The 18,017-nt window shown below is 43.9% G+C and overlaps 1 protein-coding gene across 4 annotated transcripts in view; it reads right to left on the bottom strand.

The window, feature by feature from the left end:
• GFOD1 (Gfo/Idh/MocA-like oxidoreductase domain containing 1) overlaps window positions 1-18,017 on the bottom strand; it is a 125,102-nt gene that overhangs the window by 101,484 nt on the left and 5,601 nt on the right. The window contains exon 2 of one of the 4 annotated variants that reach the window (XM_017891128.1): window positions 4,986-5,152. The exons of the other annotated variants lie outside the window; for them this stretch is intronic. Within the exon in view, the coding sequence (XP_017746617.1) occupies window positions 4,986-5,152 (167 nt within the window). Of the gene's footprint in view, window positions 1-4,985; window positions 5,153-18,017 lie in introns of those variants that run through there. 4 annotated transcript variants of the gene reach the window in all.

Genomic DNA, 18,017 nt, shown 5'->3' with positions numbered 1-18,017 from the left:
TTCCTGTCTCCCTAAAAATGTTTTAAGGAAAGAGGACAAAGATCCATGTGCACTATCAGCAAATTTATAAGGAAACCTGGGTCATCCAACACCCAGCTGACACAGGAAACTGTCATCATACCAAATATCTCCTCTGTAGGGAGGAACCAGCAGAATTCTCTAGAAATAAAAGAAATGACTCAGCCTAGGTTGGATCTTAGGAACACTTCTCATTTAAAATGACTGTCAAAGACCAAATTTGACAAATTTACACCAAGAGTAAAGTTACTGCTAGGGCAGATGGGTGCCACCTCTGATCTAGGGTGACCCAAAAATGTCCCATGTGGATACAGGCAAGTCTCCACTGGCTCCTTCATTCTCTGCTGAGCCTGGGATGCTTTGGTTATGTAACTTCTTTGGAAGGTACAAGATGATGATATAGTGGCTTCTTTTTATTGCCATATGGCATGAAGTTTTGATCTGAGTTAGAAGATAATAGAGAGAAAAGATGAGAGAAGGAAAGTAAACAGATTTCTTTTCCTTTCAAGACCCTCTCTGGGTTTTACATTTATACTGGCCTGGTGAGGTCCACTAATTCTTCCGTCAGGGTTATAACCAGTAACAACAGGCTTTCCACCCACAGAGATTATTCATGTCACATCCTCTACCTTTGAAGAAGGGTGACTACATGCTGAGGGAGCCTGTCAGTGGCAGGCACCCACATAAAAAGTGGCTGTACCTGCCAATGACTCAAGTGTGACAGGGTGACATTCTCAATCACCTCCCTCCCTGTGGCCTCCTGTGAACTGTCCGTGATACAATTTCTGACCTGCAGTTGCTTGGGATGGATATCCCCTTGATCTGCTGTTGACGACGCAGTACTTCTTCTTTGGCAAAACTACATCTTTCCTTGGTGCAGTGGACCACAACCTGCTTCATGAGGCATCTGCAGAAGACGCTAACCCCAAACGCCCACTGTGCTGATAAATTTGTGCTAGAAAATTATACCCACCCCATGGAATTGCAAGCTTGACAGTTGGTATTAGCAGTTATTCATGCAGATGTGTTCTCAGCAGTGCCATTAAAGAGGGGTAAAAACAAGGCATGACACACTGGGCAGGTGTGCATACACACCCATGGGCACACACACACACACATGCACACATACACACACGTACACATACACACACACACTACTGGCAAGCAGCCGTCCCACTAACCCACAATAAGCCATGCTAGTTTGCCCTGGAATACATCTCCTTTGCAGATAAAAGGAAGAATGCTTCCTGGTATAAAGGAGAGCTATGTATATTTGTGTAACTGATTTCAAAAAAAAAAAAAAAAAAGAAGCAATAGCAGAAGCCAAGTGAACCAACCATATGACAGCAGTTGTAATAAAACAGCACATAAAAATATTTACCAAATTAAATAATTTGGCTAAGTCAATACCAAGCTTTTAAAGTGAGTTAGTAGAATAAACATAAAAGGCGGGAGCTAAAAGGAACTCTTAAAAATGGACTCTGGTGCCTGCGTTATATAGGTAAGGAAATGAAAGTCTAGCAGGGTGAAGTCACTTGCCCAAGGTCACACAGCTAATTAGTATGGTGTCAGGACAAGAACCGCCTGTCCAGGCTCTCTGGCCAACACCCTCTTGGCTGCACACCACCACACATGCAGCCCATAAAGAGATTCAAGCAGATGGTGATGAATTTTCTCAGGCCCAGGGTTCTAAAACTGCTAACCATTTAACCTAACGCAGGTCTGACTGAAAAGAAACCTGCCTGCAAAGAAAAGGGGAAATAAAAAATGGAAACGTTGCAATTGTACATTTTCTTTGGAAGGCTGAATGAAGCCAACAAGAACTTCACTTCCCACCCTGGGGCAAATTCAGGAGGCAGAGAAAAATGATAGGACCGTTCCAGCTATTTCTGCCATGTTTGGATTTTGGGCACACAAGGTTAGAAATACAAATAAATTACCCTGCAGCCAAGAGTCTATGGTTTCTCCCCCAATTCAGAGTCATGTCCAATTATTCTCCTAAACAACAGGAGAGTCTCTAGACCTTTATTCAACCACTTCCACTTCCTAGAAGACTGCCTTTTTCCTTTGGCCAAGGCTAAACTCATTTTACCCTATGAAAACATGTACCTCCAGCTGGGAACAGCCAGTCCAGAGCCAAAGGATCACAGAATATAAGAACTGGAGAGTCACCCCAACCAAACCATTTTTTCCCATCTTATTGTCTCTTTCTTTTGAAAAATACATTTTCATGGTGATATTTTTTAAAACAAGAAATTTAGAGAAGAAAAAAATTCATAATCCCATTATTTGATAACAAACATCATTAGGATTTGGGCTTCTTACCAGACTTTAATTTTCTAGGCATGTATGTGTGTGTGCGTGTGTGTGTACGTGTGTGTGTATTTTAAACAAGGCTATCATCATAATATACAAATGCTTCTGTGTCCTTTTTCTTTACCTATATCATAAGAAAATTTCCTATATTGCTACAGTCTTCCTACACATAATTCTAACAGCTATTTAGTATTTTATCAATTATATTTATCATATTTACCTAACTGTTCTCCTACTGGGGAACATTTATGGTTGTTTCTAGTGTTTCAGTAATCATAAATAAGGCTTCACTGAACACTATTATGCATGTAGGTGTTTTCATTGTTGCTATTTTAGGTTATTTCCTTCAGACACTTCTAAGAAGTCAACCGCCTCGTTTTCTTCATTGCTGGAAAAACACAGTTCCCCAGTGATTAAACAACCTGATAAGGTAATAGGCACACTCTCCAGAGACCTGGGTTTGGTCCTGACTTAGCTGTCAGTGATCATCTGTGACAACCCGGATAAGCCACTCACTTCCTCTGAGACCCAGTTTTCCCTGGGTGTTAGGAGACAGGGAGCTCCAGGCCTGTCCTGGGTGTTCTGATTACCAGTGGTGCTCTCTTTCCACTATTCCCCACAGCCTCCCATCTGAGATACCAAGGCCCCTAACCAATCTCCCTTCCACTTCTCTGCTTTTCACATCAGCTGCTCAGGAAAATGACTTAGTCAAAGCCCATTATGGAACCAAATGTGTTTAAGCATGTGGGAGCCAGGCAGATCAAGCCTATCGTGTGTGAAAGCCAGCAGCAGGATTGGCTATTTCCCCGCTATGGAGCCCTTGCCCCAGCTTTCTGAATCCATGGAATTCAACAGACCTTGCTTCGTCTCTGCAAGTGCTGGCCACAGGGCATTGTGACAATAATAAACACACATGCGCCTGCTCTTGGGGACTTCTCCCAGAACTCAGTTATGTAGGAGAGGGAGTCGGCCTGTGTCTCCTATCAAGGCCCTCGAGGACAGTAAAGAGGCCACTGGTCACATCCCCTAAATAATCCCTGTTGGTAACAGCACCACACTTAGCCTGGAGCACACCAGAACAGATGGAGGAATACATCACACTCGCCTTTCATATCTTATCCGTACGAGAGTTTGCCATTTATTTTGGCCTCTTCAAAAATAAGTTATAGGCCAAATGCAGTGGCTCACGCCTGTAATCCCAGCACTCTGGAAGGCTGAGGCAGGTGGATCACCTGATGTCAGCAGTTCAAGACCAGCCTGGCCAACATGGTGAAACCTCATCTCTACTAAAAATACAAAAATTAGCTGGGCATGGTGGCACATGCCTGTAATCCCAGCTACTCAGGAGGCTGAGGCAGGAGAATCGCTTGAACCCAGGAAGTGGCAGTTGCAGTGAGCTGAGATTGTGCCATTGCACTCCAGCCTGGGCAACAAGAGTGAAACTCCATTTCAAAAAAAAAAAAAGCTATTGGATGTCACTCTAATGCCATGTGACTATCCTGTTTCCCAAAAATAAGTTGTAATCAACAGAGAAGTAAAGATCATGAAATAACATTTTCTCAATTTTTTAATATCCTGTGGGATACATGCAGTCCCCAGGCTATTGCCTCCTCAGTTATGGAATTAGATGATGCAAGTTCCAGTTCAGTCACCCTTTCCCCCTTTTTATACTTTGTCAATAAAAATGATATGGCCTTTGTTCATAGAGACCATTGATACTGGACCACGTTATACTGGAAAACACACAAGCTTTGGAGTCAGGCAAACTTAAGTAGAATTCTGATTCCACTTGCTCTTAGCTGTGTACACTTGCCAAAATACCATATTTCACAGGATCTAAGACACCACTGCAAAGACCTACAGTTATCTTACTATCAAGAAAGAAAAGCCCTTTTAAGACATATATATTTCAGGTGTTCAAATGTGAAAATAATGCATGTCACAGAATCAATGACATGTGATATTTAACCTCTCTACAGTGAAATTTCTCACTTGTAAGATGGAGATGCTAAATGTCCACATTGGAGGTTGGCCATGAGATGTAAATGAGTAACACTTGTACTATGCCTCGCTCCAGATCTGGCACAGAGTAAGTACTCCACAGAATGCTAGTTTCTCTTCTTTCCAAATGTGATGAGTAGGTTCTGGATAGATTATGAGTTATCTCAGAGTACATACCATATCTTATATGCATTTGACCTTTTCTAACTCCCCATGACCGACAATGTTGCCTTACACATTGTAGCTACTCAGTAAATGAGTAAGGAATACAGATGATGAATTTGTTTGAAAAACCGATAAACACTGAAGTTGGAAAATCCCATTGGTAGATGTAGCCAGTGATGTCCCACTGGCTTCCCCAGCACCTGTATGTGATGAGCACATCTATCTATAATCTTGGCTGGGTATGGGGACTGGAAAGAAGAGCAAATGCCGGCTCATGAAGCACATCCCTCCTGGAATCCCCCATGCCGGCAGGCTGTGGCTGGAGGCCCGCTGCATTCAGGCAAGAACCTGCAGCTAAATCTCAGTTCCACAGACAAATGCAGCATTGTGGTCCCCGTGGGCCTTTGGGAAAAGCCAGGCTGCCTCTGTGCCCTGGATGTGAACGGCTGTGCATATTAAGTTAGATAGGCTGCATCCCCAAGGGCTTAAACCTGTCCCCTGGGACTCTCCAAGAGCAGCATCGTGGGGGTAAACAAATGTGTCATGTGGGGGTGCTGGAGGGAGCAGAAGCTCAGCTGAACAGAACCACGTGGCATTGTTTTTTCCCCAATATTGTTCTGCCTGCTGATTTTCTTCCTCTGATGTCCCGGTTCTGTTGGAAAGGGAGAAGAGACAGAGAAAAGGAACACATCTCATTTTCCACCACCCACTTTTGATTATTCATATTCATGTGGGAGATGAGAAGAGTCTGCCAGGGACACATTTAAATAACAAGTACTCTAAAATCATTACTTTGCCCTTGACTACAGTCAAGAGACATTCTGTGGGCAGCACACTGTAGTGTGTGTGCACTCACACCCTCACAAACGCACACTCACCTCTCCCTCCAAGCTCCACAAGCTGGAACCTAGTAGTCCCAGTTCCCTAAAGATCGCTCACACAGATGGATGTGGCTTTCATAACATTAATGGGACTAGAAGGAAAAAAAAAAAAAAAAAAAAGCAATAATAATTAGCAAACCAGTATGTATCAGTTGAGGTTTCATGCTTTAGTATTTACGTAGCCTCTCCCCTCCACCGAAGGAAACGACAAGGGAGTGGAGAGAGGAGGAATAAAGTCGGAAAGCCCATTGCCCATGGAAGTGCACAGCATGTTGGCAGTCGGGCAGAAAGCACCTTACTCGGAAGTCAAAATTCCTCGCCCTGGCCCAGGTCCTCAGGAGCTAGCTGCTAGGTGCTCTCGAAGGTTCCTGCAGGACAAAGAGGCCTGGCATCTACTTCCTTCCCCTCACCACCTTCCTGGGCCATCTACTAAGACCCTTCGCTTCTTGGTGCTTTGAGGAGGGAAAATGTCTTTCTTATCTCCCCCAGAGGATGGCTGAGAGGGTTAAGGAAGACGCTACCTCTGAGCAAAGCCAGAATTCCTGCCCTGGAATCACCCCACAGACCCCAGGTCTGTGCCATCTGCTACCTAAAGTCCTGTAATAAACCTGAGGGAAGGCGGGTGGAGCAGGGAGGGGCACTGTCATTTATCTCGTTGCTCAGTCCCTGTGTCTAATAAAGAATTTAGGAAACTTCCCACAGCACGTCTTCTTCTCATGAATAATAGAGTCCTTACTAATAAATCCAGAAAGCAGCACCCAGACCTTGTTAAACCTCTACTAGTTAGTTTTGAAACGTCCATAGCCCAATGTGGAGGCTATCAACACATTCCCAGGAGAAAATGAAACACACTCACAAGTTGGGGTTGCTCAAAAATCCATGTTTGGATCTCACATAAGTGACTGATTTGCCCATTGCTATATCCATTAATGCTGTCCAGTAGAACTTTCTGCAATGATGGAAATGTTCTATGTTGCCTGTCCAATATGGTAGCTACCAGTCAGCCACACATGGCTTGAAATGTGGCTAGGACAACTGAGGAAACTGTATTAGTCTGTTTTCAAGCTGCTGATAAAGACATACCCGAGACTGGGAAGAAAAAGAGGTTTAATGGGACTTACAGTTCCACATGGCTGGGGAGGCCTCAGAATCATGGCGGGAGGTGAAAAGCACTTCTTACATGGTGGCGGCAAGAGAAAAATGATGAAGACGCAAAAGTGGAAACCCCTGATAAACCCATCAGATCTTGTGAGACTTATTCACCATCACCAGAATAGTACAGGAAAGACCATCCCCCATGATTCAAGTGCTTCCCCCAGTTCCCTTCCATAACACATGGGAATTCTGGGAGATACAATTCAAGTTGAGATTTTAGCGGGGACACAGCCAAACCACATCAAAACTGCATTTTTCATTTTTTTTTAGTTTTATGTAAATTTAAGCAGCCACATGTGGCTAATGGCTACCATACTGCATAGCATAGACCCAGAGAGCATCTCTGGTATATAGCTGGCACTCAATAAATCTTTGTTCAAGGAAAAACGTAAATGGACAGTCGTTCACCATAATAAGTTCTGATCAAACAGGATTCTCATATTTATTGAGTCCTCATTTTAAACAAAGCCCTGTTTAGGTCAACAACCTTCTGAGATGGGTACTTCTGTTATCCCAATTATACAGATAAAGAAACTGGGGCTTCAAAGAGTTAAGTGAGGAGCCCACAGCCACATAGCACATAGCCAGCTAAGGATTGTGCCCACACACCCATTTCTGCATGTCTCCAGCTTTCTGTAGTCTGATGGGGCAGCCTCTTCAAACTACCTTTTCCATTGACCAAAAAAATCCTTAAGGAGCATTACTTTACTTTCACCAGAATGACATCAAATTAGTTAAGGAACTTTTCCTTTTGAAATAGAAAAAAATGAAGATAGACAATTGTTGTCACTTCTAGGGATCTTTTAAAAGTCTAGCCAGAGCAGTAACTTTGCAAGGCTCTGTTGTCTGACTTCTGGGTCCCAAGTCAAGAGTTACCTATTCATTCCACCAGTGTGACCTCTCCCTCAAATCATCTCCCAAGATGGCAGACTACTCTGAGAGAGCCTCACAATCATCATGTCCATGAGCTCTCACCTCTGAACGCTGAGAGGTGAGAAAGGGAGGAGAAAGGGAGGTGAGAAAGGGATTTGAAACACCAGTGATCCAAATCCAGAGTTTGTAGCCCCTCCCACCATGAAAGATGGGAGAAGCATGTCTACGTGTCATACGCAAACGTCCTTCTCCAAGGAGATTATTGCATCCTTGCTCATCTAGTAAATTATAGCTGCAGCCAGCCCTGACCCTTGCACCATCAGGGCTCAGTTATATAACAAGAGAACATGCGCTCCCACCACCATCAAATGTAAGCACCAAACCAGCGGCTGGGCACCCTTCAAGGCATCCTCTCCTCAGCTGACTCTGTTTACCATAGCATGCCCCTGACTCCATCACACACAGAGCTGTCTTGACAGCATTACTAGCTAAATCAACTTTTGCAGTTCTTCCCATGCCATCTAAGGCGGCCATTTGGGCTCCTCTCAACAGGGTCCTTTTCAACACTCCAGCAAGCTGTCTGCCTTGACTGACCCCAGAGCTCTGTCATTTGTGGCTGTCACCACTTGAGATATGAAGGGAAAGATGCAACTGACACTTACTGCTGATGAAGAAAAGTATTTGTAGAATTTCAGACATTCTTAAACCATTCTAACTTTGCCCTAGGAGGTCAACTCAAGCCACACAGTTTATCTTGCAGAACCAGTGGTTCCTTGAGGAGGACTTTACATCACAGAGCCTCCCATGTCTTCTTTTCAATTATTTAAATCCTACCCCTCTTCTGGGCCCTGTTGAAGACCAACCCACTTTTTCCAAGAGGTCCTACAGGACCCTTCCAGCTCTCAGAACGCCCCTTTCCTCAGCTTTCAGGCAGCATCCACTCTCTGTAGTGCCACCTTCTCAGTAACCCACCAAAGAGGGGAGGGGCGCCCGGGACAAGTGGGGTCCCACTCACTGGCCCCACTCATTTTATCTCTGACGTCAAGTTCATGTTCCCCACTCAACAAAACAAATGTGCAGCAGTAAACTGGAAGCAATAATTCACCAGCTCTTAGAGGAAGCCCCTTCCAGGCCCCTTGTGCTGCAAGTGTCTCATTCAAACACACAACACTTTTTATGAGGGGGATCCTGTTAAAACATTTTCTGCAGGCAGGCGCGGTGGCTCACACCTGTAATCCCAGCACTTTGGGAGGCCGAGGTGGGTGGATCACTGAGGTCGGGAGTTCAAGACCAGCCTGAGCAACATGGAGAAATCCCGTCTCTACTAAAAATACAAAATTAGCTGGGTGTGGTGGTACATGCCTGTAATTCCAGCTACTCAGGAGGCTGAGGCAGGAGAATCGCTTGAACCTGGGAGGCAGAGGTTGCGGTGAGCCAAGATCGCGCCACTGCACTCCAGCCTGGGTGACAAGAGCAAAACTCCATCTTGGGAAAAAATAATGAAATTAAATTAAATTTAAATTTAAATGCCATTTTTTTCCCTTTGCCTTAGTGCCTTTTGTAGACTGGCACTGGGAAGCCTACCCAGGTGACTGACCCTTAATCCAATAATGATTTTTGAGGGATTACTCAACTGCCTCCAGCAAACTCTTCCCGGCACTGCAGTATAACCATTCACCCTGCACTTAGTCACGTATCTCATTGCATTGCTCTATGTTTGCCTATGCACTCTTCTTTCAAGGACAAAGACTATGTCTTACATTATAGGGCATTTCTCACCACAGCTAATATACTGCTACAGGGATTCAAAAGGCATTTACTAACTAAAAATAAATGAAAATAAAAAAAAAAAAAAACCACTCTCCAGACACTGGGCAGAATAGGTGGTTAGAAAACCCTACTGGAAGACAATCTTCAAGTTGGAAACACCCCTGGCAGAGGGTTCAGTGCATTCTCACAGCCCAGGGCAACGCCAGAGTCCCAGGCATGAGCACCCCTCACCTGGTACTCTTGCTCTTCTACTCCATGAACTATTTCAATGAATACTTGGCAAAACTAATTTTACTTGGGTTGGAGAATTAGTTCCGCTGTACTAGTTCCAAAATCAAAAATAAGAGGAAGGATATGAAAACCAAAAAAAAAAAAAAAAAAAACTCTATCCCTTCCCCAAGTGAAGTCTGCTACCTCAACAAAATAAGAAAATCACAAAACCAACGCTTACAAATCAATAAATGACAAACAACCCTATTTAAAAATGGGTATTAGATTTGAACAGTCACTTTATCAAAGAAAAATGTGACTGTCTAATAAACACATGAAAAGCTGTTCAACATCATTAATTGTTATTAACAAAATGCAAACCAAAGTCTTAACAAGATACTTCTACATACCAACTATAATGGCTATGATAAAAAAGACTGACAAGGCTGGGCATGGTGGCTCACACTTGTAATCCCAGCAGTTTGGGAGGCCAAGGTGGGCAGATCACTTGGGGGTCAGGAGTTCGAGACCAGCCTGGCCGACATGGCGAAACCCCATCTCTACTAAAAATACAAAAATTAGGGAGGGCGCAGTGGCTCACGCCTGTAATCCCAGCACTTTGGGAGGCCAAGGTGGGCAGATCACGAGGTCAGGAGTTCGAGATCAGCCTGACCAACATGGTGAAACCCCATCTCTACTAAAATACAAAAAAAAAAAAAATCAGCTGGGTTTGGTGGCAGGCACCTGTAATCTCAGCTACTCGGGAGGCTGAGGCAGGAGAACTGCTTGAACCCTGGAGGTGAAAGCTGTAGTGAGCCAAGATCGCACAATTGCACTCCAGCCTGGGTGACGGTGGAAGACTCTGTCTCAAAAATAATAATAATAATAATAATAATAATAATAATAATAATACAAAAATTAGCTGGGCATGGTGGCACACACCTGTCATCCCAGCTACTTGGGAGGCTGAGGCAGGAGAATCACTTGAACCCAGGAGACAGAGGTTGCAGGGAGCCAAGATCATGCCCCTGTACTCCAACCTGGGCAATGGAGTGAAACTGTCTCAAAAAAAAAAGACTGACCATACCAAGTGTTGCTGATGATATCAGAAAATTAGAACTCTCCTACGTTGCTGATGGGAATGTAATACGGTGCCACTGCTCTGGAAAACAGTTGGGTAGTTTCTTAAAAAGTTAAATACATACACACTATACAACTGAGCAATTTCTATCCCAGGTATTTAACCAAGAGAAATGAAAACATGGCTCCACAAAAGACTTACATGCAAATGCTCACAGCAGCATTATTTACAATCACTAAACACTGGAAACAATACAAACATCCATCAGATGGTGAGTGGAGAAACAAAATGTGGTATATCCACACAATGGAATATCACCCAGCAATAAAGATAAATGAACTTCTGATCCGTGCAACAACATGGCTGAACATCAAAAACATTATGCTAAGTGAAAGAACTCACGCACAAATGACTCCATACTTCATGATTCCATTTAATTGAAAGTTCTAGGAAAGGGAAACTACAGAGACAGAAAGTAGACTAGTAGTTACCTGGAGCCAGAAGTGGGAATGAGGACTGATTACAAATTGGCATAATTATGTTCTAAATATATAAATGTACTAAAAGTAATGGAATCACTTACAATGGGTGAATCTTACGAAATAAAAAGAATGGAGAATTTTATGGTATATATAGTTCAATAAAGCTATTTTTTAAAAAGTAGTGTTAAAACTACAAACCAACTTAATTGGAGCTTTAAAAATTTTGGAGAAATTTATAGTTTCAGTTTAAGGACATTAATCAAAGAAGCATCTTAATACTCCGTGGGCTATTAAAATTAGAGACTGGAAAATTTCTTTAACTCATAATGTTTTAATGTAAAGTTATTTTCCTGCACTTTTTAATTCTCCACAGTAGGATATTAACAATTCTCAAGGAAGGTCTAAACCCCAAAGCATCCCAGACTCGCCCAAACCCTAGAAGTCAAAGACCTGTAGACGGGTATAGAATTGCTCAGGGTGAAGTGTCACTGTGGCTCTCAGTGGTGTGACAGCCTCTTTCCCAACATTCTCCTTAGCTCGTGTGAACCCAAAAGAACGAACACTGGCCTTCCAGGTCTCCTGCTTTGAGGACAAGTGCTCAGAGGCCTGCTGCTCTCCTAGGGCCCCACACCCACCAGCTGAACTAACCAGAGCAGTTTCTCCACTGACGTGTCTTCCAGGTATCTCTTCTCTCAGCTTGCCTAGCCAGATGGCCTTGATCCAAGCAAAATCTGTATTAGTCGGGGGTTCTCCAGAGAAATAGAACCAATAGGGTGTGTGTGTGTGTGTGTGTGTGTGTGTGTGTGTGTGTGCATATATAGATAGAGAGATTTGTTTTAAGAAATTGGCTCACACAATTGTGGGGCTGGCAAGCCTAAAAGGTGCAGGACAGGCAGGCAGACAGGCAGGCAGACAGGCAGGCTGGAGACCCGGGGAAGAGTTGATGTTGCAGTTTCCAGTAAAAAGGCGGTCTGAAGGCAGAAATCCGTCTTCCTCAATCTCTTCCTGACTCCTGACTCCTTCAAGCCCTTAAGACAGTTCTTGAGCAGAAAGCGACTATGTCTCATGGCACTCTTGTGACCTGCTGCACATGCTATCCAAGAGGCTCTTGGTAAAGGTCTGCAAACCTACCAAGACCATAGAACTCCATGCAGTTGGTCATGTTTATCTACTTTCCCATCACACTCTTCAAAATATATATGTCTTAAATTTAATAATTTAATAATAATAACAATGTTGGTATTAATAGATCATCACATCTATTATTTCTTTTTTGCTATGGTTATCAAAGCAGTGAAATTCCAAGTGTATAATTCACAAAGCAGATAAAAAACCTACACGATCAGGCCAGGTGTGGTGGCTCACTCCTATAATCCCAACACTTTGGGAGGCCGAGGTGGGTGGATCACTTGAGGCCAGGAGTTTGAGACCAGCCTGGCCAACATGGTGACCCCATCTCTATCAAAAATACACAAATTAGCCAGGCCTGGTGGCACATGCCTGTAGTCCCAGCTACTTGGGAGACTGAGGCACAGGAATCGCTTGAACCTGGGAGGTGGAGGTTGTAGTGAGCTGAGATGGCGCCACTGCACTCCAGCCTGGGCAACAGAGTGAGAATCTATCTAAAAAATAAACAGCAAAGAAAACAAAAACAAAAACACAACAAAAAAAAACACCTACCTACACAATCAAGAAATGTCTCTATTTGGTTTTTTGTTTGTTGTTTTGTTTTGAGAAGGAGTTTTTTTTCATTCTTGTTGCCCAGGCTGGAGTGCAATGGTGCGATCTCGGCTCACTGCAGCCTCCACCTCCGGGTTCAAGTGATTCTCCTGTCTCAGCCCCCCCAAGCAGCTAGGATTACAGGTGTGCGCCACCACCCCCAGCTCATTTTTGTATTTTTAGTAGAGATGGCGTTTCACCATGTTGGCCAGGCTGGTCTCGAACTCCTGACCTCAGATGATCCACTCACCTCAGCCTCCCAAAGTGCTGGGATTACAGGTGTGAGCCACCAGGCCCAGCCAAAAAGTCTACATTTGTAGTAACTTCCACCGTCTATATTCTTAGAATCAGCACTTCTTTTTGGAGAGTGCAGCCCAGATCAGAATGACTGCTCCTAACAGTCCCTCCACCCCTCCAGCAGGGTGGCCTCAGCAGCATTTGGTGATGTGTGCCCCACACTGTGGGTAACCACAGGAAAGACTGAGCCGGGAGAAAGCATCTGGTACAAGCAGGGAGAGCTGGGTGCGGGGGCAGGGCTGCACCTTTCAGGTGGTTGAACCTGTCATGTTCATATTTGGGAGTGCGTGTGGACAATTCTTCACCCACCACATGAGCCTGTGAAGCAGAGCAGGCTGGTGTAGAGAGGGATGGATGAGGAAGCAGACACATAGCGAGAAGCAGAATAAAATTCAGAGGATTTCTGTTTTCCAGGTGTCTACGAAAGCCCCTGCTGCAGCCCTGTGCCTGCGTCATGTGGGACCCCCCTAAGCACCCTCACTCCAAGGGATAGTAAATCTTCACAGCAGCATGGTGAGCTCTTGGTAACCTCATCAGTACCTTTGAGTGATCACGTAGCTGTGAAGCAAGTATTGGATTCACAGCAAATATGACACCTGAAGCTTGGCTTAGGTACCGTCCCTTTACAAAAAAAAAGAAAAAATTTAAACACATTCTCTGAGTCTTGCAGGAAGGAATCATCTCTTCAAAAAATATTTTTAAAAAATCTTCAAAAGCACCATTTGGAAGAGGCTAAAGAACTACTCACTTAAAATTTAATTTTTTTTAAAAAAGAACTCATTGCATTAGGGCAAAGTAAAAACTACTGTTTATTAAACTTGATGCAGATAGCTGAGGGCAGCCACAGGGTAGGTCTTTATATTTTCCCTCTCATTTTAGTTGTCACACCAACCCTATATGATAGTATTAGCTGTGTGTTATTGGTAAGAAAACTGAGGCTCAGGAAGGATGGGTATGACTCCCAAAGTCACACAGTAGTAACCTGTCAACTTTTCCTTTCATTGATGAGTGTTATGAAGCACAACATCTTATACAATGACACTCTTTACTGGGCTATGATTGCCCTGAATCAAATATATAATTAAGTGCCTGTATATTTCATTCTTGGTGAAACCCTTCAAACATGCTATTGACTTCCACTTTTTGTTGTTGTTCTTCTTCCCCAGTTTAAGGTATCAAAATGAAGATATCAAAATGGCTTCTTCATTTAGCTTCTTCTCACTCCAATGGAAACTTCTGCAGAATTGTACATTATCAAAGCCAGATACCATCAACAAAATAATCGTTCAACTGCACCTACTTTCAGTTAGATGAAATGAGATTGGTGAGGCTTGACTTCTCCTAACAATAAATAGAGTAATTTCTTTCATTTATGTAATGCCCAAGGGCTTCCTTGGCTCTACAACAAATTGATAGACCAAAAATCATTTCACTCAGTGCTCAGGGGCAGGAACCCAAAGAGAAATAGGCAATCACCTTTTTCACAGTATGGAGACAGGAATAGATCCAGAGGAGATCTCAAGCAAGAACTGGAAATGCAGGGTTTGCTAGGATGTCAGAATGGCTGCTGTCAAGTACATTGTGAGCATTATCTGCAGCCTTATTTCTGCTGGTGTGGCAATGCTGGCTTGCAAAGTCCTCTCTCAACCCCATTTCCTCTTCGCTCCCTCACCTCTGTTCCTAGCAGCCCTCCTCAACATGAAGCAACTGCTGACACCATGAAGAAGGACAGAAAAGGGCCAATTGCTCCAGGTCCTCAGCTGATGATGCCAAACAAGTTGTGACAAGATCAGTGTGCAGCAAGATCAAAGCTCAAGGAAAACCTATGGCCTTATTCACCATCCCAAAGGAGCCTTGCACTCCCATGGAGAAGTTTCACCAAGAGAGTCTGCACTGCTGTCTCCAAATACAGGGATGGTGAAAACAGATGTCATCACATTCCACACAAGGCAACAGGCATTTCAGCACAGTTCCCCTGACAGGTTAATTACTCACAGCAGGGGATGTCTTCTGTTCCCAAGGGCAGAGAGCTATCTCATCTCTAGTGTCTGACTGTTCCAGCATCCACACTGCCTGAGGGCTGGATAGAAATTCTGAATCTCAGGTCCCACCCAGGAATCTGTTTTTTATTTTATTTTGAGACAGGGTCTCACTCTGTCACCCAGACTGGAGTGTAGTGGTATGATCTCGGCTCACTGCAGCCTTGACCTCCAGGCCTCAGGTGATCCTCCCACTTCAGTCTCCCAAGTAGCTGGGACTACAGGGCATGCACCATCATGCCTGGCTAGAGACAGGATCTCACTATGTTGCCCAGGCTGATCTCGAGAGCTCAAGCAATCCTCCTGCTGTGGTCTCCCAAAGTGCTGTGATTATAGGCGTAAGCCACTGTGCCTGACCTGGAATCTGGTTTTTGATAAGATCCCCAGGTGATGTAACCACATCTGAAAGTTTGAGAGGCATTCAGCTACTGCATACAGGAGGATAAGAATACTATGTGTTAATTGACACATTCTGTTTAGAACCTTTTGCCTTCCGCCAGGCATACATGTATTCAATGAAAATCCATTCATTTGTCATTCAATAAATATTTATAGTATGTCTTCTAGATGACTAAGTGTCTGGCACTGTCTAAGGGAGATAAGGGTACCCTGATGAACCAAGCAGACAAGGGTCCTACCTTCCAATAACGTACATTCTAGCCGGGGAAACAAATAGCAAGCAAGAAAACAATCAAGCAAATGAAAGAGATCATCACACACCATGAAGAGTGTTACCAGGAAGAGAAAGAGGATGACAGAGGCAGGACTGAGGTTGGGGGAGAACCTTTTAATTGGGAGGGGAGGATACAGAAAGGCCTCTTGCCCAAAGTAACATGTAAGCTGAGACCTGAAAGTGAAAATGAGCTAGCCATTCCAAAAAGTGAGGCAAGAATCTTCTGGGCAAAGGGATGAGCTGGTGCAAGGCCAAGAGTCAGGAAAGAGATTGGCATCTGAGGAACAGAAAAGAGGCCAGGTGGCCAGAATATAGAGAGTCCAGGAATATGTGAAGCCATCCAAGAAGTGGAAGAGATGGACAAGGCAGGGCCATTTCAGGCCAAGAAAGTCATGGCAAGGAGCTTGGATGTTATTTCAGGTGCTATGGGAGCCACTGAAAGTGGAGAGTGACACCTTACACACACACACACGTGTGTGCACATGTGCTCACTTTTCCCATTGTACAGAGTAGACTGCATAAGAAACAAGACTGGACCCAGGCAGGCTGGTTTGGGCCTGTGCTGGCCTGGAGCCCTGTGCTGTTGGGGACACAAAGGTGAGTGAGGCTTCTTTGCCCTGTCTGTATCCTGACCATCAGGACGCTTGCTGGGAGAGGCAACAAGGAAACTGACAAAAAATACACTGTCACTTTAGGTGCCAGTTAATGAGGCAATATCTTTGTTAAATGTAATCAGTATGTACTCTCTGACCAGCAGTTTACACATCTATCCCACAAACAGGCTGGCATGTGTGCACAATGACATATGCTCAAGATTATTCATTACATGGTTGTATAAGCAAAAATTGGAAACAACCTAAATGTTGAGTAACAGGGAACTGCTTAAATAAATTTTTGATGTATCCATACAATGAAATACTAGGTAGCCAAAAATAGGAACAATAATACTTTCACATTCAGAGTTTCATATATTTGTGTATATGTAAAATATATGTATATATTATATATTATATAGACATATATATATGGCCTTGAATGGGAGACATAAACAACTGGTAATAACGATTGCCTCCAGTCAGAAGACAGGGACTGGGGGACATAAGGTCTTCCATGTGTACTTTTATAGCATTTGAAATTTGTACCGCATGAATATATAGCCAATTCAAAATAACTAAATAAAATTTAAATGTTAAATGAATGCCTTAAAATAGGTGCTAGGCAAGATGGCGGCACACAGTGTAGAGACGACAGAAGGGTACGTAGGGTGGGGGGTTTGAGGGAGAGGAAGCGGTAACACTTGGGCTGAGTACTGAAGGGCAAACACGGAAGAAGACCTCAAGGGACAAGGGCGTTCCTGACAGAGACCCGGATATGTGCGCCAACAGGGCCCCTTCAAGGAAACCCCAGCAATGTGGGGGCTCGCTGAAGCCCTTGGGTTCGGGAACAGCCACCATGACATGAGGCTGGGCATGTCATGCCAATCAGCTGGGGCTTTTCCTGAAACAGGAAACAATGATACAACCAGGTCTCTAGCACTCCAGCATACCTGGCAGCAGTGTGGATAGTGGCTAGAGGCAGGGTTGGGTGGGGTGAACTGGAACCTGATTCAGAAACTACATAAGGACCTGACCTCTATGGGGAACAGACACAGAGAGTTTCAGATGGCATCAACCAGGTTTGGGAATTGATTCCAGGACTGGGATGAAAAAGGAACAAAGGACAACTCCAACAGTCTCACCTGGGCTGCCATGATCTATGGCTGAGGAACAGGTACAGCTGATGGAAGAGGAAGAAATGACTCGGGGGGAGGTAGAGTGCTGGGTTCAAATCTCTAGCCAGGAGCAATGTGACTCAGGTCTCTGAATCTCAGTTGCTTCATTTGTGAAATGGAGTTAATATCTATCTTAGAGGATTATTTTAGTCATGAAATGAAATGCTTTATACGCAGCACTTATCATGCTGCCTGGCACACAGTATGTACTTAATAAGAGGCAGCCTTGGACAGTGTAGAAAGTACACTTGGTAGAAATGTCTCTATAACAGAGGAATGCCTCATTCACTAAGGTAGGGATTTCGAGGAAATTTTTTAAAATTAAAGGAGGATGATCAAGTGGGCTTCATCCTGGGGATGCAAGGCTGGTTCAACATACACAAATCAATAAACGTAATCCAGCATATAAACAGAACCAAAGACAAAAACCACATGATTATCTCAATAGATGCAGAAAAGGCCTTTGACGAAAATCAACAGCCCGTCATGCTAAAAACGCTCAATAAATTCGGTATTGATGGAATGTATCTCAAAATAATAAGAGCTATTTATGACAAACCCACAGC

Source organism: Rhinopithecus bieti, unplaced genomic scaffold, assembly GCF_001698545.2.
Source record: "Rhinopithecus bieti isolate Rb0 unplaced genomic scaffold, ASM169854v2 scaffold_19939, whole genome shotgun sequence".
Classification (NCBI taxonomy): domain Eukaryota; kingdom Metazoa; phylum Chordata; class Mammalia; order Primates; family Cercopithecidae; genus Rhinopithecus; species Rhinopithecus bieti.
Note: the sequence above shows the minus strand (reverse complement) of the source record. Positions and strands in the feature narration are given on the sequence as shown.